At 35.5% G+C, this 25,555-nt stretch overlaps 2 protein-coding genes across 2 annotated transcripts in view; one reads left to right on the top strand and one right to left on the bottom strand.

Moving 5' to 3' along the window:
* Window positions 1–6,062: 6,062 nt before the first annotated feature.
* LOC143565286 (uncharacterized) overlaps window positions 6,063–25,555 on the bottom strand; it is a 240,064-nt gene continuing 220,571 nt past the window's right edge. Inside the window, exon 2 of the mRNA XM_077052297.1 lies at window positions 6,063–10,183. Within this exon, the coding sequence (XP_076908412.1) occupies window positions 7,420–8,670 (1,251 nt within the window). The 5' untranslated portion in view covers window positions 8,671–10,183 and the 3' untranslated portion in view covers window positions 6,063–7,419. The remainder of the gene's footprint in view (window positions 10,184–25,555) is intronic.
* LOC143565289 (uncharacterized) lies at window positions 18,738–24,078 on the top strand. The gene is made up of 14 exons (XM_077052299.1): window positions 18,738–19,045; window positions 19,382–19,514; window positions 19,596–19,752; window positions 19,881–19,959; window positions 20,060–20,100; window positions 20,427–20,543; window positions 20,650–20,730; window positions 20,818–20,880; window positions 20,985–21,036; window positions 21,320–21,394; window positions 22,182–22,229; window positions 22,385–22,420; window positions 22,495–22,569; window positions 23,716–24,078. Exons 1-14 carry the CDS (start codon window positions 18,779–18,781, stop codon window positions 23,782–23,784), a joined length of 1,293 nt encoding a protein of 430 aa, XP_076908414.1. The 5' UTR covers window positions 18,738–18,778; the 3' UTR covers window positions 23,785–24,078.

Below are 25,555 nucleotides of genomic sequence, written 5' to 3' on the forward strand. Positions count from 1 at the left end.
AAGTGACATGCGAGAGTTCCTCCAGCTTCCTCTTGTTTGTCAGTACTTCTTTGAGAAACTTGGCATATTTTGGCATTTGAGCGATGGCTTCGATAAAAGGGATGTTGATATGGATTTGTTTGAAGAGTTCTAAAAACTTCCCATACTGAGCTTCCAATCGTTCCTTTTTCAGCCTTCCTGGGTATGGAATAGGTGGAACATAAGTTCGGACTGGCTCCTTGGGTTGTACGGTGCCTGTTGGGGTCAGTCTTTCCCGCGTTTCATCAAGAGACTCCTTTTTCCGTAACTGGTTCTGAAGTTGGTGAGGCAACAGTGGTTGTACCGCTTTTGAGTGTAACAGCGTTAGCTGTCGCATTCGGGTTGGTGATTGTGTTGCTTGGAAGAGCGTCGGGTGGTCTTTCGGATAATTGTCGGGCAATTTGTCCGATTTGAGTTTCTAGATTCTGTAATGATGCTCGTTGACTTTTTCGGTCGGCTTCATGTTTTAATAATACTCCGCTGATATCAACAACTCTTGAGTCGGCCTTCTTCTCTGCTTCATTTGTTTTGGTCATAATTTGGATTAACATTTCTTGGATTTTTGAGTAGCTTGGGTTTTGATGGCTACTAGAAATTTGATCCTGGAATTGAGGCTTAGGCTGGAAGGATTGATTCATTGGTCTTTTCTCGAATCCGGGTAGGGGTTGAGTGTTACCTCCGTGTTTCCAGCTGAAATTCGGGTGGTTTCTCCATCCTGGATTGTAGTTATTGCTGAAAGCGTTATTCTGTCGAGCGATGAAATCAACTTCTTCCATGGCCATAATGACTTGTTTACAGTCACTTTTCTTATGACTTCCCCCACAAGTGTCACAGGTGAGTCTGGTTTTTGATAGCTTGGCTTGAAGTTGTTCTAATTTTTTCGAAAGGGCTTCAAGCTGTGCTGTGACAACAGTGTTGGAATCAACGTGGTGTATTCCTTTATGGGTAGGTGTAGATCTTGGTGGGTTGTAAGCCAAACTCTTCTTTGCAGCTTTCTCCAGGACTTCAAATGCTTCGTTAGGTGATTTGGATCCCATGTCTCCACCGGCGATTTGGTCGATGGCCTGTTTGTTTTGACTGGATTGTGCGTAAAAGTAATTTAATACTTGTAACCTTACACTCAGTCCATGATGTGGGCATCTTCGTAGAAGACTTTTGTATCTCTCCCATGCTGTGTGTAACGATTCATCATCATCAGTTCGGAATCCGGTAATGCTGGCTCGGTATTTAGCAGTTTTATCAGGCGGAAAATATTTGAGGAGAAACTGTTCAACCATCTAGTCCCAAGTGGTGATGGAACCAGAGGGAAGAGATTCTATCCATTCTAGGGCTTGACCCCTTAGAGAGAAAGGAAAGAGTTTGAGTTTGATTTGATCGTCTGAACATTTTTGTATTTTAAAGGTTCCGCAGATTCGTAGGAATCGAGATATATGAGAAAGAGGGTCTTCGTCGAGGAGACCATGAAATTGAATTGAATTTTCCACCATATGAATGGTGCTTGATTTGATTTCGAAATTTTTGGTGATTTCGGGTGGAGCCAGTCCATTGCCGTAGCCGTCAAGAGTTGGCTTGGCATGCTGGCTCATATTTTGGTTCATTGTAATGGGCCGCCATCATTTCTTCTGTTTGATTTTCTCCTGATATGGTGGCGTCTACTGACTCGTCTTTGATTACTTCGACGGTTTCTGCAGTCCGTTTACGTGAACGTCGACGAAAGAGTCGTTCCGGTTCAGAATTTGGAGAAACAAGCTCAGGCTTAAAAGTAGAGGACATACATAGGACTAAATCAAAATTAAAACAAAAGTAAAAGTTAGGTAAAGTTAGACTACGAGTTAGGCTAAGCTAATTAATTACTAAACTAAAATCTAAGTTAATTAAGCTAAAGTAAAGGTTAGGTAAATAAAGGTTAAAATTTTGGCTAGCCGTAAAATTATATAGTTTAATAGTTAGTTAAAAGTAAAATAAAGTAAAATTTGTACAATTATAGACAATGATTAAATTAAAACTTGGATCGTCCTTAAAAAGGTCCCGTGTCCCCATCAACGGCGCCAAAAACTTGATGTGCTGTGTGCGTTGCGGTTAAAATATGAAAGGTGGAATGATTTGCTTTTTCCACAAGATCGTGTTTTAAATTTATAAAAGTGATTTCTACGAAGACTAAACACACACAAAATAGGCAAGTGTACCTATCGTATATGTAGAATAGTATTGGTAAGAACCAAGTATCGATCCGTGGACACAAATGTTTCTAATAATAAATCGTTGTTTTACTTTAATCGGAGGTTTTAATCATTTTGGGGTTAATTTTTGAACTTTTTATAAAATAAAAATACTTATATATTAACCAAGACGAGAAATTCTAAACAAGTAGTTCAATTATGTGAAGGTTACCATCTAAGATCAAGAGTCCACTCCGTTTTATCCTTGATAATTAATATGTAAACATGTGGTAAACTTCCCGTAGTAATATATCATAGATAGCTCCTAATTTCTAAGCGAGCATCTATGACAAAAAAGGAGTAGCATGCGCATTTTAAAGTCGACTCTTTCCTAATGTCATGCTACCTCAAGAATGTCAATTTAAGTTGGCAAGTAGTTTCGTAAAGTAGAAAGATTAGGATTGACTTCAATTTCTCAAATACCAATTCTAACAACTTCGGGTGGTTATAGTTCATCACATAACCTCCCCTTGGTTGATTTAAGTAGGTTATAATTACACATTCCGTTAACATATTATTTCTTTAACTAGCATGATATCCTAAGCAATTGCGTTAGCGATGCCATTTTCAGATTACCAAAAACTTAGAGAAATAGATTATAACTTATATCTCATCATTTCTAAGCACAATATAAGGATCCATGTTTTGATAAGTTATCAAAGTATTTCTATCTTTCAAGAACATGAATGATTATCAATAGAATTGACAATCACCAACTATGTGTTGGGTTTTAACAAGATTATCAAAGTGATAAAATCCCTATTTTACCAAAAACGCAGCGGATATAAAAGTTTTAAATCTTGTTAATATGATATGTATAAAACCAATTTTAAACATGCAAAACCCAAACCCGGATCCAAATACGAATTACACACTATCAAATGCATACATGTCACTATAAGTCCATGCATGTTACTACTACCTTTCAATATGACAAAACCGGGTGAAAGAGATGATGATTGAAAGGTAAGAACTTGAATATGGAAGCTCCTAAAGCTAGCATACACCAAGCTTCAACAACACACCACTTCTAGCTAGGATTTGCACTTGAAATTTTCTTCTTCTTTTCTTATGTTGGATGAAAATACCCAAGAGATGAAGAGAGAAAAGTTTACTTGGAAATTATGTGTGTTATGAAAGAATGAAAGAGAAAGACTTGGTTTTATTCAAAGGCATCTTTCTCTCCACCAATAATAACCATTGCATGTCTCCACTCACCTTGCATGTCTCCACTCAAACATATAATAATATTACATTTGAAAGAGTATTATTCCTTTTCCTTTTTTTTATAAAGTTATATATATATATATATATATATATATATATATATTATAAGTTTATAACTTATAACTTATAAAACTTATTATATGTTAAGATACATGCTTGGTTATTATTATTCACATATTGTTATTCAACCAACTTAAATAACACTATGTAATGTTCTCTCATAAAACATAAATCATCCATATGATTTGTTTATTACACAAGTACATTTTATTTAGAAACCTCTTTCCAAATAACTCAAGTGTTAATATTCATTTGTTATGATCACATCATATGTAAACGAATATTATCGGTGTTTGTCTAGCTTGTTATTGGGTATGACCCGACTTGGATCATAACGTACTAGCCACATCAATTATAATATGTCTCTTGGGCAGACCGAGTCCAACAATCTCCCACTTTCACAAGATACATAGAAGATTGATGCAAGTAGCAAATACCGCCTAACTACGGTTTACTACCCCTAATACGCATGACGAAGTGCCATTCAATAACATCATCCCTTTCAAGTCCCATACTTGAAAATGATTTAGGTGAAACTATCATTTATCCTTTTGCCACAAATGTCATGTTAAATCCAGAGACACAGAGTGATCATTCTATTTTGATTTAACTTGTCAGGCCTTAGACATTTAACTCTCAACGAATAAGAGGGACAACTCCCATATTGACTACATACGTCTCTCACTATCACCTTGTACTATACTTGAGCTTAGCCTTATGTACTGACATATTTCAGAGCAGCGAAGAACTAAGTCAAAGCATAATAGTCGATGAATATCAAGACCCAATATGTATCTCAGGTCGGAGGATACTATGAAGTTCGCCTTTACTCAATTTACTTATGATCACAAATCCCAAGGATTCCATGCAGTAAAATTGAGGGCGGGTCAGTCCAATATTTATCCCATAAATATCTACGAACCTTGGCAGCAACCCTTTGCTATATTCATACCTCATGAATATCTACCAATCCAAGTTCATAATAGTCTTACTTTCACATTTGTTCCCACAACTATGAACGACTACGGACGTTTAGAATAATACAAATTATTCACGGATTTAAACATACTAAAATGGAACATAACTTAAGAACATGACCATATGATTGAGTTAAAATAAAATTGTTCCAATATCCAAATACAAATTTTGATCAAATCCAATCACTAGAATATCGAAGTCCTAAGGCGCAAGTATGACTCTCATGCTTCGGCCTTTCAAGGAGTTTCGTGAGTGGGTCCGCAATGTTTTGATCAGTGTGAACTTTGCGAATACATATCTTTCCTTTTTCAACTTCATCCCTTATGTAGTTGAATCTCCGCTCAATGTGCCTCGTCTTTTGATGAGCACGAGGTTCTTTGATTTGAGCAATCGCACCCTCGTTGTCACAAAAGATCTCTAGAGGGTCCTGAATGGTACGAACCACTCCTAGATCGGCAATGAACTTTCTAATCCATACTTGAGCTGCCAGGGAGGCGACGATGTATTCAGATTCAGTGGTGGATAAGGCTACCACATCTTGTTTTGCACTCTTCCATGAGACAGTACCACCATTGAGAACGAAAACATATCCCGATTATGATCGAGAATCATCTCGATCAGTTTGGAAACTCGCATCAGTGTAACCCTTTACAAAGAGTTCCTCCTCACCAGAGCCATATATTAGAAACATATACTTAGTCCTTCTAATGTATTTCAATATGCTCTTAACAGCCATCCAATGGCTAGTTCCCGGATTTTGTTGGTATCGACTTGTCAGGCGCATGACACATCCGGTCTAGTGCAAATCATGGCATACATGATGGATCCTATAGCAGATGCATATGGGATACCACTCATTTTGTCTTGCTCATCCTTTGAGCTTGGACATTGAGAAGCACTCAACATCATTCCTCTTTGAATAGGTACCAAACCTTTCTTAGAGTTTTCCATCTTGAACCTTTTCAAGATCTTGTCTATGTATGCACTTTGATTCAAACCTATCAACCGCCTTGATCTATCCCTATAGATCCTTATTCCCAGAATATAGGCGGCTTCACCAAGATCCTTAATGGAAAAACAGCTTCCAAGCCAGGCTTTTACACCTTCCAAGGTTGGAATTTCATTTCCAAACAGTAATATGTCATCCGACATATAATACCAGAAAGGTTATGATGCTCCCACTAGCTTTCTTATACACACAAGCTTCATCAGCGTTTTTGATGAATCCAAATTTCTTAACTTCATCATCAAAACGGTGATTCCAACTTCTAGATGCTTGTTTCAATCCATAGATTGATTTCTTCAACTTGCATACTTTGTTAGGATGTTGTGGATCGACAAAACCTTCAGGCAGAACCATATAAACATCTTCATTAAGATGCCCATTTAGAAAAGCAGTTTTGACATCCATTTGCCATATCTCATAGTCATAATATGCGGCTATGGCAAACAATATCCTAATAGACTTTAGCATCGCTACGGGCGAGAAAGTTTCATCATAATCAACCCCTTGAGTTTGTGTGAAACCCTCTGCTACAAGTCTAGCTATATAAGTATCCAAGTTTCCATGCATATCAGTTTTCTTCTTGAAAACCCACTTACTTCCAACGAGTTTGGAATTTAGAGGTGGAGCAACCAAGTCCCATACTTGATTGTCATGCATGGATTGCATCTCAACATTCATGGCTTCTAGCCATTTGTCACAATCAAATTGCGACATTGTATCTCGGTATGTGGTGGGTTCATCCGAATCTACCACGTAGCATCCATCCATGAAAAATCCATATCTCTCAGGTGGGGTGCTAACTCTACCAGATTTGCGAATGTTTTGTGTGTTTTGATCAACCATTTGATCATCCTCAACAACCTCTTGTTGATTGCTAGCGTCAACCAAACGTGTATCGGCTTGTAGTTCTCGATCCTCTTCGAGTTCTATAGTTCTATCAGTTCCTTCCATAAGGAACCTTCTTTCCAAGAACTTAGCCTTTCGAGCTATAAACACTTTATGCTCGCTTGGATTGTAGAAATAATATCCCATCGAATCTGTGGGATATCCTACAAATATACACTTAGTGGATCGACATTCAAGTTTTTCAGGGGTGTAGATCTTAACATAAGCCTCACAACCCCATACCTTTAAATATGAAAATTTTGGAGCCTTTCCATGCCATATTTCAAAAGGTGTCTATCCACTTTCTTGGTTGGTGCCATATTTAAAATACGGGCAGCGGAGATCACAGCGAAACCCCAAAATGATAGAGGTAATGAGCTTCTAGCCATCATGGATCGAACCATGTCCAATAAAGTTCGATTCCTCCTCTCGGACACACCATTAAGTTGTGGTGTTCCAGGTGGAGTAAGTTGTGAGACAATCCCACAACTCCTAAGATGTTCTAGAAACGCATCATTGAGGTATTCACCTCCTCTATCAGAACGTAGTACTTTGATTGTTTTGTTGAGTTGATTTTGTACTTCATTTTGGAAGACTTTGAACATTTCAAAGGCCTCATTTTTGTGTCTTAACAAGAACACATACCCATAGCGACTATAATCATCGGTAAAGGTAATGAAGTATCTTTCACCATTTCTTGTCATTGTCCTAAAAGGTCCACATACATCCGAATGTATGATACCTAATAAGTTTTTCGCCCTCTCATTTGTTCCATTAAAGGGCTCTTTGGTCATCTTTCCCAATAAACAAGATTCACATTCATCAAATGAATCAACATTTGATTTCAAAAGACCATTCTTTCGAAGTGTATGAATACGATTCTTGTTTATGTGACCAAGACGACAATGCCAAAGAAAAGTATTACTCAAATCCATTTTGAGTCTTTTGGTGTTAGCTTGGTACAACGAGTTATCAATGTAGGAGTCATCATGAATTAATTCATAAATGCCATTAAACGGCATCGTTTTAAAATAAAAAAACATTATCCATGAAAACATAAATACCATTATCAACAAACTTAAAGTCATAACCAGATTGTCTTAATACAGAAACAGAGATAATATTCCTAGTCAAACTAGGGGAATATAAAATGTTTTTCAAAATAATTTCCAAACCATTTGGAAGTTTTAAAACATAATCTCCTCGGGCTTGGACGTCAACCTTTGCTCCATTGCCCATGAAAAGACTTATATCTCCTTTCTTCACTTCATTTCTTCTTTTGAACCCCTGCAATGAATTGCATATATGAGTTCCACATCCGGTATCCAATACCCATGTGTTAGAAGAAATAATATTAAGATCAATGTGAATCATGAAAGTTGTACCTGAGGTTTGCCCCGCATCCCTCTTAGCTTTCAACTCCTTAAGATAGGTCAGACAGTTTCTCATCCAATGACCTATCTCACCACAACCAAAGCACGGATCCTCAGCGCTAACCTTTAGCTTCTTTGGTTTTGGTTCCGCCTTTGCCTTTCCCTTGAACCCCTTCTTGACTTGCCCCTTGCCAACGGCAACCCTTGCCTTTGGTTCCGGGTGATGCCTTTTCTTTGAGCCACCCTCATTGATCGCAAAAACGGGTAAAACCTTTTTACCCATGCCGGCTTCGGCTGTCTTAAGCATTGCGTGAAGCTCACCAATGCTTTTGTCCCATCCGTTCATGTTGTAGTTCATGACGAATGTCTCAAACATTTTAGTTAAGCCATTTAGGATCAAATCCGTGGCTAACTCTTTTGAGACGGGACAGTTAAGCCGTTCAAGCCGATCAATGTGGCTCTTCATCTTAAGTACATAAGATGAAACAGATTGGGTTTCTTCCATATGACATGCATGAAGCGCTCGAACCGTTTCGAATCGTTCAACCCTAGCTTGAGTAAGGAACATTTCCTTAAGCTGGGTAATCATGTCATACGCCCCATGATTCTCGAAATCCTTTTGGATCTCGGGAATCATTGTTCCCAACATGAGGCAAGAAACTTGCACCGAATCCTCGGTGTATTTTAACCAATTCGCGTAGGCATCTAAATCGTCAACGTTTGGTTCATCGGGAATAGGATCATCTAAAATATAAGACTTCTTTTCTTGCTTGAGAACAATTCTCAAGTTTCGATACCAATCCATGAAGTTGTTATAGTTTAGACGATACTTATCCAAAATGGATCTTAGTGATAAGTTATGCACGGGTGGGATAATAGCGTTTGGTGCATTGTTTGCGGCCATCTAAAAGAAGTTTTAACAAAGTTCAAATTAGTATTTTCGATATTAATAAAATTTTAATCTTTAATACCCTTTAATGTCTCCAAGAAAATTATTGATTAAAATCAAGAACCCAACGTTTCATTCAAATAATAGTTAGGTGACCTTTATCCTACTATTCAAATTAACAAGGTAGTCAACGTTTGACGATTGCAACCCTTTGCAACTTCTAGTTTTATGGGATCGGTTAAACATCATATGTTTAGTTGGTATGTTTAATCTCATCAACACCTTTGAACGCCATGTTAAGGTGATCCTATAGTCATGGTTTCAAATCAATTCGTCCTACTTATACACACGTGTGAGTTTACTCATACAAGTGGTTAGGTGATCCTAATGCCAAAAGTACTTGTAAAATCACCTTAAGATCACAAGTTTTCTTAAAAGTTCTTAGGTGATCCTAACTCACTTTCAAGTCTACAAGTGACTTAAGTGTCGTATAAAAAGATGGTGTTTAACTTGTTTTAAAAGGGATTTATGTTTTCTAAATTCTAGATTGGAAAACTATTTATTGTACCTTTCATTTGCATGCATTCAAATGTATGGTACTTAGTTGAAAAACCCATTTTCAAAGTTCCTATTAATAAAACCCATTTTATTATGAAATCATTAGTTATTAATAAAACCAATTTTTTTATTACCTAACGATTTCTAAGGAACCAATTTTATGCTAGTTGATTTTAAGCAAACCATATTGCAAATAATACAAACATAAGTAAATCAACCATGCAAGCATAAAATATACACAACCACAAGTTCATAACCATAGCCTCCTAATGTTGACCACACTTGTTGACCGAAGACAAGTGTGTCAAAAAGTCTCTCCTAAGGGACCCAAAAGAACATGCACTTGTGTCGGTGAACTCCCATTTGATTCCGCATCCATATGCTCTAAGTGTTTACCCCGGTGTTGTGGTCTCCATCATTTTATTTGGGCTTCCATCCATGCATCTTCTTTTACAAAATATATCCTAATACATTTTTCTAGTAAAATAAATACATCTAATCTACTTATTATTACAAACCAAATGAATAAATAAATAGATTACAAACCCAAATAAATATTACAACCAAATCGAATGAACAAACAACCAACACAATCATTCAACCAAACACAAGGCCATGGCTAGGTTATGAACATCTATTACACATCCAAATATGCAATAATACAAGACCAAAATGGTTCCCCTTTTTGCCTCAAAACTTTCGGCCAAAGCTTAAGCAAACCGAAAGTTTTGGGTTTTGTCCAAACAAACTAAACAATCATCCAAATGACTTGGTTTTTCAGGATTACCACATGCATGTAAAGTATAACCATGAAAAACCATGGGGTAACCAAAACCCCAAAAAGTTTCGGCCAAATGGTGAAACCCACCATAAACCCGAAAAATTTTGGGTCTAATGAAGCATGCATTCGTATAAGCGGCTCTTGATGCCATTGTTGGGTTTTAACAAGATTATCAAAGTGATAAAATCCCTATTTTACCAAAAACGCAGCGGATATAAAAGTTTTAAATCTTGTTAATATGATATGTATAAAACCAATTTTAAACATGCAAAACCCAAACCCGGATCCAAATACGAATTACACACTATCAAATACATACATGTCACTATAAGTCCATGCATGTTACTACTACCTTTCAATATGACAAAACCGGGTGAAAGAGATGATGATTGAAAGGTAAGAACTTGAATATGGAAGCTCCTCAAGCTAGCATACCCCAAGCTTCAACAACACACCACTTCTAGCTAGGATTTGCACTTGAAATTTTCTTCTTCTTTTCTTATGTTGGATGAAAATACCCAAGAGAGGAAGAGAGAAAAGTTTACTTGGAAATTATGTGTGTTATGAAAGAATGAAAGAGAAAGACTTGGTTTTATTCAAATGCATCTTTCTCTCCACCAATAATAACCATTGCATGTCTCCACTCACCTTGCATGTCTCCACTCAAACATATAATAATATTACATTTGAAAGAGTATTATTCCTTTTCCTTTTTTTTATAAAGTTATATATATATATATATATGTATTTATAAGTTTATAACTTATAACTTATAAAACTTATTATATGTTAAGATACATGCTTGGTTATTATTATTCACATATTGTTATTCAACCAACTTAAATAACACTATGTAATTTTCTCTCATAAAACATAAATCATCCATATGATTTGTTTATTACACAAATACATTTTATTTTGAAACCTCTTTCCAAATAACTCAAGTGTTAATATTCATTTGTTATGATCACATCATATGTAAACGAATATTATCGGTGTTTGTCTAGCTTGTTATTGGGTATGACCCGACTTGGATCATAACGTACTAGCCACATCAATTATAATATGTCTCTTGGGCAGACCGAGTCCAACACTATGAATTGTTGGATTAAGATTGTGAAACATTTCTCATCAAAAGATAATTGTAAGAAAACCATGTACTTAGCTAGACTAAACGACATGTTTTATATAAGTATCAAGTAAAAAAAAGTTTCTTCATAGATATTAGATGGTAAATGGAGTTTAGCTCATAATGAGCATAGTTATGAACATTAGGATGGATGATAATAACAAACACATGATTGAACTAGAACAATCTAACCAAATGTGGATGAATCTTCCTTCTTAATGATGATGGTGGATGGATGATGATAATGGTTGATGATGATGACCTCCAAGCCTTCAAACTCTTCACTAGATCTTCAATGTAAGTGTTAGTGTGTTTTTATAAGTGAAAACCGGATAGAACTCTCTTCAAGGCACACCAAATGAGTGCAACATGAGCCACTATTTATAGGCAATCTGGAGTGTGAAGCACGGCCCCGTGCCTTAGTAGGCACGCCCCCGTGTTTTATTATGACATGTGCCATATTTGTTTTGTCGTTTCTTATGTATGACCACGGCCCCATGGGCAAGGGGCACGACCTCGTGCTTTTGTTCCCAGTTTTTGTCTTTTCTTGTAGATTTTTGTCTTTTCTAGTGTTCAGAAGCATGGGGTCGTGTTTCTTGCTTTTTCTTGCATTTCCTTCCGTTTTTCTTCGTCTTTTCGCTTGTTTCTTCGTTTGGGGCTTGGTTTCACCTGAAATTATATTTTATTATGATAAGTAGCCTTCTGTGCTATGTTATTTGATAGAAATTGCAGTTTTTAGAGATTATTTGATGCTAAAAAGTTGTATAATTTTATGTACATCATATAACATGATTTGTTGCCGTTACGTCTAACCGCCTATCCTATAATCATGGCTTTGATACCAATCTGTCACGCACCAACCAAAGGCGGCGGAACATGCCGGGGTGCAACGGATTGCTCAAGAACACAAGACACTATTAAAGTGACAATATTTAAACAACTCATTCATTTCATTCAATCATCAAAAGTAACACAACTTGTTCATACAAAATAACACCAAATACAAGAAATAAATTGTTCATTCTTCTAATAACCTAAACGCTCTCAAAATAAAATAGTGTCTTCAAATTTCAATCAACCAATAATCAAGCCTGTAACAATGTATAAAATATATTTTGTCAAAACGAATGTTGGTGAGCAAATTCATAGTTTTGAGTATATATAATATGAGGCAAAATCTACAACTCGTATATGAAACTATAATAAAAGCAACAATTGCGGTATATAAATCTTAAATAAGGATCCTTTCAAATTGGTAACAACCAACATACTCGAATAACAAGGCTAAAGTAGTTAGGGGTGCGTATGATCATACTTATTGAAGCTCAACAACATCAAAATAAACACTCTTGCACGTAAAGCATATGAAGCATATAACACACAATAGGGCAATTATTCAAAGTATCATACACCCAAGAGTTCGTGGTTTGAGGATCTAGTATCTTAAATCATTCTTGTTCTTATAGGTATGCAAGTTACCCCCAAAGTATAAAAATAAAAACGGGGAATGAAATGTACTCACATGAAATAAGTAACTTGAAGGATTAGTTTGCGATAAAACGGAAAGGTAAGTTCAACGAGCAAGACCTAGATTAAGAGGGTCTTGAGTTAGTAGATGGTCTTAAAAGCTTTTAAGTAAAATAACATGACAAGTAAGATAAATAATTAAAGTTTGAGGGTTAAAGTGTAAATACATAAGAAATTAAAGTAACAATTTTTGAAATGTAAGTTTACTCGAAATCGGGTCTCGGTATTATATTCATTAGCTTTACTTAACCTTTGTTAAGTAGATATTTGGGTATAATTGCGATATTGCAATGCCCTTTGTTAGATAGATACCAAAACGAGATTTTACGAGTGTTCAGATTTGTCGGTTCGAGTCTTGATAATTGGCCAAGTCCGAAGCCGAGATTCCAAAATGATAAACGTTATGAGATAACTCAATGAAATCAAAAGAAACTTAACCAAGTGTGTAGTTCTATTAGGAAGAACCTCAACGTCCGCTAAGCGAGTGTTTGGCTTTGTTGGTCCAAACTTTTTATAAGATCAAGTTGGATCCGACATGCCAAGTATTTTGAGAAAATAATTAAAATTATTTTATAATATAGTTTTAAGGAAAAATATGAGATTTGGTGGCCCAAAACACAACTAGTGTGTCTTAAGCGAGTGAACTCAGTTTAGTTCGGTCTTGGTTCGGTCCTTGACTCGGAATAAGACCGAGGATGGTTACCACATACCCAATACCATAAAATAAGCATAGAAATGATAATACTCAAATCTTACATAAAACATGTTAACAATAAAGTATTTAAATGAAAGTTCGGTTTTGGTTCAGCCCTTGACTCGGAATGAAACCGAGGATGGTTACCACATACCCAAATACCATTGAACTATTAAAATGGTTTGGAAACTAAAATAATTAGAAACTAAACAATATTAATCAGCTTAAACAAATTAAAGTGTTAACAAGGACTATAATAGCCCTCCATGTAGCCTTGCCTTATAATAGCAATAACACCTAATCTGACCATGGTTGGAGAAGGGATAGCCAAGGAAACAAGGGGAATATAATTTAAGCAAACTATAATAACAAGCTTTAATTACTAACAATTAGTTAAATCTAATATTAGCTTCAATTTAACTTTGAGAAGTCAAAATCAAGAGTTTGAAAGATGAATCTTAAAATTTAGATGGGAAGTGTTTGATGTGAAAGAGCAGCTCAAAATGGGTGTATTGGCCTTGTTTTTATAGGGGAAAAAGTAAGGGTTATCCATAATGTCACTATCAAGGGATTTGCATGCATTTTGATTGATTTAGAGGGTCAAACAAGGTGTGATACAACCAAAAACGAACTGATGCATCTGTAGGTGGGTGGGTTTTGGTCTCCAGCTTTGGTTAATTGGCAAGTTAGGTCCCTGAAGTTCTTTTTAAGTCGTTTTTAATTATAAAGGGTGTTTTAAAGTACCGTAAAGGGTGTTTTCTTGATCTGACAATTGTATAACATAAGTGAAACATAAAACCCAATATTTTATTAATAACGAAGGATCCGAAAAACAAAATGGGTCGGGTTTTCAATACAAATACAAATACGAATTTAACCAAAAATGACGAATGTCTCAACCCACCGAACAACAAACTGCATAAACTTAAACTTACACCAATTCGCCCATTCTATGCTTTTACAATTAGATCGTTTTTTAAACCAAAGAAAATCTAAAGATTTAATATTTCCTATAATCTCTTCAATCTTCACTTCCTTACCACGATGCATTTTGTCATTTCTCCTTTTCCATAGTCTTCAACATGCTATATATATTATCCCATGAAAAACCTCTTTTCTCACCCGTCTTCAAGTTAACGGTACTGGAAAGCTCAAGCAACTCTCTAACCGTAAAACCAAAATTCGGAAAAACCTTACACCACCGAATTATATACTCCCAAACCACCGCCGCAATCGTGCAACCCGTAAATATATGATCCACCGTCTCCCTTCCTGCCTCACACAAGATGCATGAACTGTTATCAATCGTCATATGTCTTTTTTTCTAATTCCATCTTGATCGGGATCCTATTCATCTCCACCTTCCAAACATGGATGTTGCACTTTATCGTGTTCCATTTGCTCCACTTCACAATATAATTATTACTATTGTCAACACCTTGAATAAGCAAACTCTTAACAGAGTTAACAATGAACTTCCCACCCTTGTCTCCAGCCCATTCCCAACGAACCTGAACCACCATGCCAGGTAGCATCATTAACAAGCTGGAAGCCCCTTTCCCATTCCTTCCTTTCAATTAACGATCTAGGAGATCTCTGACACTCCCATGCCCAGCTGAATTGGTAATTTTCTTTCCAAAATCGATCCTTTACTTTGCAATATTTATTTTTTTCCAACTTGTACAAATTAGGTAATAGCTCCCTTAAGAAAAAATTCCCTACCCAATTATCAGACCAAAATCCAATCTCTTTTCCATCTCTAACTTTACCTCTACATAGATTGGCCATTTTAACTCCACCTACCTTAAATTTATTTAGAACCTAGGCTATGTTCAACCAAACCCCGGTATTCCCATTTTTGCCTGGAATCAAATCATAATCTGAACCATATGAGTGTATATATTTCTATAACTTGTTTCCACAACCCTTTCGTATCAGTCTTAGATCTCCATAACCACATTGACAACAAGGAAATATTCACATCTCTAAGTCTATAGATGCCCAATCCTCCCCTATCTTTCGGAAGCCCACCCTATCCCACGCAACCCAATGAATTTTTCTAACATTGTTGGAGCCTCCTCATAAAAATCTCTTTATAATCCCTTCTAAAGTGTCACACCCCAACCTACGGCGGAAATGTCGGGCCGTGGACTGATTGTCACAGCTCGCAAGGTTACTATCATGCAAATATTAAAATTCAAATATCTTTTTATTTAATTCAAATAACACCATTATTCATTACAAAAAGAAATCCAAAGTAAACAAAACATTAAATAATTCAAATGAAAATTCATAGTCTCAAAAATAAACTCTTCTAGCATAAGTCCTTAAAATAATTCTTCTAAGTCCACACTTTACATCAAACGGTGGCATCCATATGCGTTGAAAATAATATAGTTTGTCAACACGAGGTTGAGTGAGCAACACACTAGTTTAGTTATACATAATAAATACTAAAATACGTAGCTCAACGAGTCGTATGAGATTAACAAATCAACCAAATGAGCAAATAAAATGAGATGTCGTAAAGCACAAGGCTATAACGACTAGCGTATGATCATACTATTTTCTGAGATTATGCTGGACCTCTCCGAATGCGGTTCACATAGAGCAAATAAACATATAGCAAGTATGGCATGAGATTAGTTAACACATAAGACAACAATTGCAGTTTTGTGTATAGATAAAGTGTGAAAATATACTAAGTTACGCATATGTCCCCAAAAGTGATAGAACGAGTAAAGAAAGGGGAATGTGGTACTCACCTCAAGGATGGACAAGGATGATTAAGGTAGTGAAAACGAGAGAAGGAATTACACACGAACATTAGAGCCTATGAGGAAACGAGAGCAAACGGACTCGTTAAGTATAAGATTTAACTAGATAATTAATAACAGGGAAATGTTATTTTAATATATTATTTATAAGGATTTATTATAAAACTATATTGTTGATTTATGAAAATATACTTAATAAAACGTCATTTTTAGTTTTATAACTAAAATCACTTGATATGTATATATGTGTTTATTAAACGTTAGTTTTAAAGTATCTTTATATATATATATATATATATCTAAGTATATATATATATATATATGTATGAAAACGAGTCTTAGAAAAATATATGTATATGAGCGAAACAATTATTAAGGAGTCGGTTTTTAGTGAAATAATTGTTATTAACCATTAATATTATTGAACTTGTTAAATACTTGGAAAAAATCAATTAAATGAAAACCCTTTAAAAAAAGAAAGAGAAAAACGGGTGCAGGGGGATTTGAACACGCGACCAGAGCTTGATACAAACACAGACCAACCACTTGATCTGCGAGTTCAGTTTGTTTAAAACCCAGACCGTTTAATTATAAACAAGATCTGATTTTTTGCCCCCCTTTAACCAAGAACCCTAGAATCTGCAATTACCCAATACGTTTATTAATAATCAAAGCATGTTTAGGGGTATTGATCCCCATGAGATCGCGATCAAAACCTTGGGTTTAATTACCTTCTACGGTGTACAGAAGAGGAGGAACGACAAAGAACAGGGCCGACTATTAAGGGTGATGAACGAGCAATTATGGGTCGAATGAATTCGATTAAATAAGGGGCTATTATCGGTGAGTAAACAAGGATTCTATGCAATTAATTGGATTAATATCACTGTTATCGTGTATACCAAGATTAGGGTGTCGGTTAGGTTTAATAAAGGAAAAACGAGTCATATGAGGTGTAATTAACGTGATTATATTGTCAGTGAGGCCGCGCCTAGCATAAATAAATGATTTCCAATAATAAAATTTTTATTACAAACGATTATGGACATCAAATCGGTTGATTGCTTGATCTCGGGTATACGAAAATATGTACATGGGTCGGATATGGTAATGGATTATCCATTTTGAAATATGGATCATAACAGATTTTACAAACAGGCCCCTCAGGTTTGGAGATGGATATAGAAATAGATAGAACTTTATGTTTTGAGTTAAAAACGTCAAAATTAGATAAGTGTAGCGATAAATAAATAATATAGTAATTGTAACTCGATAAGTGCGGGAATTTTATTAGTAATAGAGCTCGGACCCGTAAATGGGTCGGGTAACGGTTACAAAATAAAAGTGAAAACCCCGAATTGTTACATAAAGTATCTATGACTTTACATGAAACTTTAAAGAGAGAGAAATAATACATCGGTAAGACGACTCTCCCACCTGTAGACAAAGAATGAGCTTTCCATTTAGCTAGCCATTTCTCAAACACATCAATTTTCCCATTCCAATTATGAACTTTGGATAATGTAAAGAATAAAAGATGAAAACTGTAAATATGTTTTTAATATTTACATCTACATATATTCTAATAAAGTAAAATAACTGTGACACATGTCAGTTTATGGTTAAGCCTTATAATTTTTCCCCCTCCAAAACTAGGATCTTAATTGACCCTAATACATGTCTATGTTCATTTTCCTTTTGCATTTTATTTATATTATATTTATATATTTTTATAAAATATAAATAATAACTAATTATTTTACTATATTTTCCAAAATACTTGGTGAAAATACAAATATTGACAACAAACCATGTTTGTTAAAGATTGAAAAGAATATATAATTTGTAAATGTTATCATTAACATATTTTACCATGTATACGAAAATATGAACATGGTCAAAAGAATATATAGTCAAAAAATTGGTAAATAGACTATTTGGTACAAGTTAACTACATTGAGTCAAAATTTGTTATTGGTAACAAATGAGAAATCTGAGTATTTTTAAAAGTTTGAGAATGCAAATAGATTTATCGTAAAATTTGTTACGGGTTCAAAGTGTTGACTTGGAAATGTCAAACGGTTTAAAGTTAGAATTTTATACATGGTTTGGGTTTCAAATTTATTTTCAATGACATTTTTGGAAAAAAAATCAAAAGGTTTGGGATTTGGTAAGTGGACTATTTTTCTCTCGACTATTGAAATTTAAGAATAGATGGTGAACACTTACGATATAACACCCCCAGACATATAAATGCATCTAACTTGTATCAAATTTGAAACATTTATGTCAGTGTTAGCTTTTTCTTCAATGACGATCAGAACGTTGTATGGGAAGCATGTTATGCAAAAGTAAGCTCAAATGAAACAAAATATTCACAAAATTGAATGGGTTAGCATGCTATTTTTTACTTGTAATTTATAATTTGGATAATTCGGTATGTTAAACGGGTTTTAAAACTAGTTTTAATAATAAATAAATAAGGTAAAAGTGAAGGTGAAGAGAAGAGAAGAGAAGAGATGAGAGGAACTAAAGACGGCGTCAAATAAGTAGGTGATATCCATCCATCCGATCCGGCATAAATTATCCCGATTTGTTTGGACAATCCCCAAGAGAAGAGATCTGCTGCTGGAAAGTGAAATCAATCCTATCCATCCATGGCTTCGACGAATGGTCTGGTTCCGATAACCAGGGCTTTCCTTTCCTCTTACTACGACAAGTACCCATTCACCCCCATCTCCTCTGACGTCTCTACTCTCACCCATCATCTTTACAACTTATCCAAACACCCACAAGCGGAAAGATTATTGCTGCAAGAAGCAGAATCCCAACCGCCACACAAAATGGACGAGAACATGTGGAAGAACCGCGAGCAGATTGAAGAAATCATCTTCTTGCTTCAAACCTCTCACTGGCCAAAAACTGTCAGCTTTATTAATATTTATTAGTTTCATGAAATCCTATACATGTTCATCTCCATACTTCAAAGGAAATAACTCAAATTGTCCAACGTCTGGCACAAAACCTTTTAGATTGTCAGATTGTTATTTAACTAATATGATATTTTATATGCACTTTATTAAAAGAATAAACCAATAGTTGCATGTTTATAGACAATTATGCAGCCCGGTGGTGAATATGCATGTTTCAACTGTTAAAATAAAGAACATCATCATGTCATTTATGCTGCATTCATTAACATCCTTATGCTTGAGAAATTTTAAACTAAATTTAATTTAATAGTTTGTTGGTGTTGGCAGCTTCAACAACAGTCCACACCAGAAGATGTCGAGCTGGCTCGAGTTCTTACACAGTTAAGAGATAAGTTTGAAGGCGCATTAAAGGTTGTGGAATCCTTCCAGTCCAAAAATTCTAACAATATCTTCAACACAGGTAAATTACATATCACACGTTTAAAATAATCTGACAATTTACATGACATATTTTGACTTTTGATTTTATTTATATATTTAGTTATGACGTATATGCCACAAGATTTTCGCGGTACACTAATTAGACAACAAAGAGAAAGGTCAGAGAGAAATAAACAAGCTGAAGTCGATGCTTTAGTAAACTCTGGTGGGACCATACGTGAACGATATGCTCTCCTTTGGAAGCAACAAATGGAAAGGTAATATTATTTGTTATTATAAAAAACAATACCTTGTTTCTAATCTAGTAGATTTTGTGTTTTGCAGTGCACTTTTGTGGCTTTCGGCCCGTTTTCTTTTAAGCTATTTTCTCTTTTGTGTATTACAGGCGAAGAACATTATCTCAGCTTGGTTCTGCAACAGGTGTCTACAAGACACTAGTGAAATATTTAGTGGGAGTACCACAGGTATACATTGGTTCATTTATCTTGTGTTTTTAAGCAAGGTTTTTTAGATGGATATATTCATAACTATTATATATGATCTGTTCACGTTTACTTGTTTCAGGTTCTACTGGATTTTATTCGACAGATAAATGATGATCATGGGTAATTTTCTTTTCCTCAAGAGTAGTCACCATTTAAAGTAGATCTACCCATATTAATAAATGGGTCGTTGTGTTTTATCTCATTTGGGTTAAACAGGTAAAATAAGTAAAAGTGAACCGGTAAAACAACTAAAAAAGTGTAATTTTTATGGCTAAAGCCTTGTAAATCATTTTTGTTCAAGAAAAAAAATATTATCATTGAACAATATAGTTTTCATATTCACTTGGGACATTTTGTTATATATAATAATACAACTAGTTTCTTACCTGGTATACATTTGAGGACCAACACGGTATCAAACTTTTCTGAATTGTGATTATATTTAGACCCATGGAGGAACAGAGACAACGTTATGGACCACCTTTGTATGCTTTGACCAAAATGGCCCTCAATATTCGGCTTTTTCTCTCTTTATCATGGTGGCGCTTTGAGGATATAAAAATGTGAGTGTTGAACAACTTTTGTTTTATTAAAATGCAAAGCGTGATGTTTAGTTTTATGACATACCCAAGATTTGGTTATCTTTTTCTTTGCTGCTTTTGGAAACAGGCCAAAGGATCAGATATCCGTGTTAGAAGAGGCTTCTCAAGTATATGTTTCTGAGTTAGAAAGATTTCTTACATTCATCGGGTACTGTTGCTTTTGTTTTATGAATCCGTGTGGACAGGCACATTGATAATTACGTATTTACTTACACTATAAAAATTTGTTTAACAGGGAGGTTGTTGCAAATTCTCCATTCTTTGTTACTGCAGAGGAAGCTGGTGCATTAGAAGGAAAGTAAGTGCATACATTAATTTTTTCTTTTAATTGTGAATGACGAAACAGTTTCTTTGTAAATATAATTTGGGTAACAAACTAATAGTTCTTAATCTGATTTGCAGTAAAAATAACGGGTACAGTGAAACAACTGTTGCTGCAGGGAAAACTCACGAGGTGTGTTTTGCCAAATATTTGCATGTTTAATAGTTCTGCAGCTAGATCACCGGGTTGGACAAAGGGTCGAAACGATTTTTAAGTTAAATAGTTTTTTGTCTACATCAAAGTTAGACTCTGGTCGAATTTTAGATGGGTTTCTTTTTTCACCCTCACCATGGTGGTAAAAGGGTTGAATATAAGGCTATATTGTTAGACTCGGTTACAAAGCCTAATATGTTTTTCTTCTTTTTTTATCGCATATTGTTAACTTGGTAACGAACACTGTGTGCTTTATTTTTAGGTTTCACTGACCGTCGACACGGTAAATTCATACATTGCGTGGGATTTCTCTATTTTACAAGGGAAAATTAGCACGGTACATATCTCATATCTTTGCAAAGTTCCATTTAGATACTAGAAAGTAATGTAAACTTTTTCATTTCTTCTGTTTGTTACGCTTGATATTATTTGGGGTGGGATCCGTTACAAATAAAATTAACATACTAAACATACAAATAACTAGAGTAATTACAGTTTTGAACTAGAGTAGTTATGTTATAAAATATGATATGGTGTAATAATAACTACTCTAGTGTTAACATAATTACTCTAGCTATTTGTACACTTTTCACGATAAAAATCATTTGTATTTGATCCAACCCCATGTTATTTAGATCTTCGTATGCAAACAATTCTTATTTTAGTACTGCATTAGTTCAATATGGTATGTGCTTAAGTTCTTGTTTCTTTTTGCCTTATGTATGTCTTTTAAATCTTTAAGCCGTCATATTTTATACTTCTTTTTTTTTTAATTCTTAATTTGTTGAGCTTTCTTGCATACTTCTCAAGTGAGTATTGTGACTTGTATCACATCTACTTTGAATCAATTTTAACTGGCCCAAATGGACCCAAGGTTTCGTGTTTTGGCTAGTAATGCCACCTCTACTTTGAATCATTTTTATGACGGCTCGATTGACCCGTACCCATATTATCGAAACTCGTTCTGGCCCAAACCAAAATAGAATTTTTCTAAACAACTCATGACCCCCACCCATTTTGCCAGGTCCAGGTTTGGGTGACTTCTTTAGCCCTAAGCAACTGTTAATCTAATTCGATTTACTTTGGATCTGATTATATATAATGCATCTTTTTTTTTGTAACAGGACATTGGGTTTTCTGTGGAGCACACAGATTCATCTGGACACAAGACAGTAAGTACAATACAAGTTGGGAACCTTTTGTAATATCTATTAAAAAGATAAGATTAATATTATAATAATGAATTGTTTGTCGCGTACCTGAACTGGTCTTTGTTTGCCACGTGTACTACTTTTTTACTGACCGACTTATCTTTGTGTACGTGTAGCTTATCTTGCCCTACCGGCGGTACGAGTCTGACCAAGTGAGTAGCGTCTTGTTGCAGGATTTTCTTTGAATTTAGAACAGTAAACTGATTGCGGTAAATGTGTTTTACAGGGTAACTTCTGCACTGTCATGGCTGGCAACTACAAACTCTTATGGGACAATTCGTACTCCACATTCTTCAAAAAGGTTGGTAATTGCTACTGTAAAAATGATTACATTTTTAACTGAATGTAATAATTTTTACATATAAATATGGGGGGAATCTTATTAAACCAGATCTAAAGACTACAATATTTTATATCAATATAAATAGCTACAAATAATGAAAATTTATGCGCTTCAATCATGTGCCAAAAGCTATTCAAAGTAGCAAAAACCTGATTTAATACAACATTTGTTGAACAGAAGTTTGGTTTGGAACTCATTTTCAAAAATATATCTTTTTTTGGTAATCATGTGAACCTTTAAGGGGAAAACTCACAGGGCCCCACCAATAACCAAAGGAAGATGGTTTCGAACCTGAGACTCTGATACAGGGAATCGGGTGCTTACAACTGTGAAATCTGTTAAAATGTTTAAATGCATATCTTTAAAATTTGCAGTATTATAGAAATACAGCTTAATAACATGATCAAATGGATAAAAATCTATGACTTTTGGGTGCTAAAATATGCCAACATATAAGTTTTCAAGAAAATCAAATACACTTTATTTTACTACATGCCCATTGGGTTTTTTCTTCCCTTTTGAACGCTTGGGGGCAAAAACAAATGGGTATAAAACACAGTGCTTTGTACAGTTGCGCTGCAATATGCCTTTTTTTTCTTTTTAATATGGAAAGCATTTATGTGCAGTGGCTGAGCTAGAAAGTTCCAAGTGGAGGGTCCGTCCGAATCAAATTTTGTTTTTATATTCAAATTATAAGTCAGTATTTTCTTAAATTGATGTAGTACGTGCACAAGTACGATTGTCGACTTCTTTAACATTACTTTAATTGGTTTTTTTGTAATAAAAAAAATTAGGAAAGGAAGTCTCTATAGTCTATACTATAAAACATGACATCCAAATATTAAAAAAGAAACCCAATAAAACATTATACTAAATAAATGGATGTAGAATACTGGGCAAACAATACACTTACCTTTCTTGTATTAAGTTAAAATATTAACAAAGAAATTTTGTTTACAAATTCTCTATTTCTACCGATAATGCTTTGAAAGGGTCAAAGTAAAGGAAGGCAACAAAGCTATAGGCCCGTCTCAGAAGAATGTCGCCTCGGCCCTTGTCCGCCCCTGTTCATGTGCTCATCATATTTTTGAATGTTTGAAACAGGCCCTTAGGTACAAAGTGGATTGTATACCGCCTGTTGTGGAACCAGTACCCTCAGCAGCAGCAGAATGAAGATGATATCGTCATTTTTCATTTATATATATATATTGTGGTCTGAAACAGTTGTTTTATTGCGCTGCTGATATGTGAAATTTGCAGCAGATGATTGTAGATTCGTTATGTTTGTAAACTTGTAACTTGAATTGGTGTCTACAATGTGTGTTTCCCTTGCTAGAGAGGAATCTGCGTCTACAACTATTTGTTGCTAATACTAATAGATGTAGACATGGTCATAGCATTCTATGACTTGAGTGTGTTTGATGCTAAAATATTGTTGAGTTTTGACTCTTAAAACTTTTTTGACCTCACAATCTGTGCCTGACTGTCATTTAATAAATGGTAGTTTTGACATTTGTATATGAATTTAATACGAAACTTTTGTGTTTGGTAGTTTAAACATGGTTAGTTTCAGCTTGAACTTGTGAGTTCGCTTGACTATACTTCCAATTCGATTGTTTAACGTGTTTATATAATCACAATAAGGGATTAATAATATTTATATAAGAGCAAAAGACATTTAAAAGTGCAAACACAGCAATCAGTTATTTAACAAATTTGAAAATCATAAATGATGAGAAGAAAACCGTATCCGTTTACATAGTATAGAGGTAGGGTACCAAAAAAACCCAAATACCCATAAGTATCACCCGCGGGTCAGAGAGAAGCTCCTCGTATGCCATCCGCGGGACAAACGGATCACCCACATAACTCACTCAAGGAAGAATATTGATACGTCTTTGGGACTATGCGGAAGCATCCAGACACCCTCAGAAGTCATCCGCGTGGTAACATATTCACCCGTCAAGATGACCAGGTTGCAATGTCACAGGACATCTGTAATTAACTAATTACCTTCTAGAAGAATTAACAAGATCCTTTCTTGAAAGATATGTGACCCATCAACCAATGAATGAAGGACAGCTGGCCAGGTTGTTATAACCGTGTACATGGCCAAGGTTACATATCATCCTATCATAATGAGACACGCGCCCCGATTGTTATAACCATGCACATGCAACGTATAACTCGACCAATTATATGAGGGCACGTGTCCAGGCGGTTACGGGAAACCTTCTAGAACGGGACAGCTGGCCCAGTCACACTCCCATACTCTTCGACTATAAATACCTTCACAATCTCCTTAAGGTATTCATTCACTCCTCACGATCTACTCTAAATACTTAAGTACTTTCTCTCTATCGGAACTGTACTTATTTTCATGCGGAGGGTGGTTACGGGAAGACCCCCCCCCCTCTTGTCCTTCCCGTAAAGAGCTCACGATGTTTGTTTTGCAGGTTTCCGTCACTGGACTTCGGGAGATTGTGCTCATATCGTTGTTGGTTATTGTTGTATCTTACCCTGTGGACTCATTGGATCTAGGACCTGTTAAGGGGAGTAGATCCGTGTTTCTTCATTGGCGTCATCCGTGCTTGTGTTAGAACTGTGATAATTTCCTGTTTCTGTTGGTTCGTATGATATGAGTCAATTTTTCGAAGGGCCGATGGGAACCCCTGCACCTGTTTCACGAACTACTGATGATGTAACACCTGGAGGCTTCACCCTAGGTGCCCTAGGTACCTTAGAGCGTGTTACAGCACCGGGTGGTCCTACTCCAACGGACCTAGAACACGTCACGGCCGGGAGGTTCTAATCCTAGCGATCCGGGATGAATCACAAGAGAAACTCGCCGCACTCGCATAGAACTGGGTCTAGAAGATGCGTCTGACTATTCTGAACCGGCAAGAACTCATCATCGTAGTTCCAGAGCTAGAGGACCCTTATC

This window comes from Bidens hawaiensis, unplaced genomic scaffold (genome assembly GCF_021521415.1).
Source record: "Bidens hawaiensis isolate Kalapana, Puna unplaced genomic scaffold, B.hawaiensis_p1.1 tig00022312_1, whole genome shotgun sequence".
Lineage (NCBI taxonomy): Eukaryota > Viridiplantae > Streptophyta > Magnoliopsida > Asterales > Asteraceae > Bidens > Bidens hawaiensis.

What these genes read in the sequence shown, in the direction of transcription:
- LOC143565289 (XM_077052299.1), top strand. Translation starts at nt 18,779, where the DNA reads ATGGCTTCGACGAATGGTCTGGTTCCGATAACCAGGGCTTTCCTTTCC. An exon ending in ATTTAGTGGGAGTACCACAG is followed by an intron (nt 19,960 to 20,059) that starts GTATACATTGGT and finishes TACTTGTTTCAG; the next exon opens with GTTCTACTGGATTTTATTCG. An exon ending in ATTCATCTGGACACAAGACA is followed by an intron (nt 22,230 to 22,384) that starts GTAAGTACAATA and finishes GTGTACGTGTAG; the next exon opens with CTTATCTTGCCCTACCGGCG.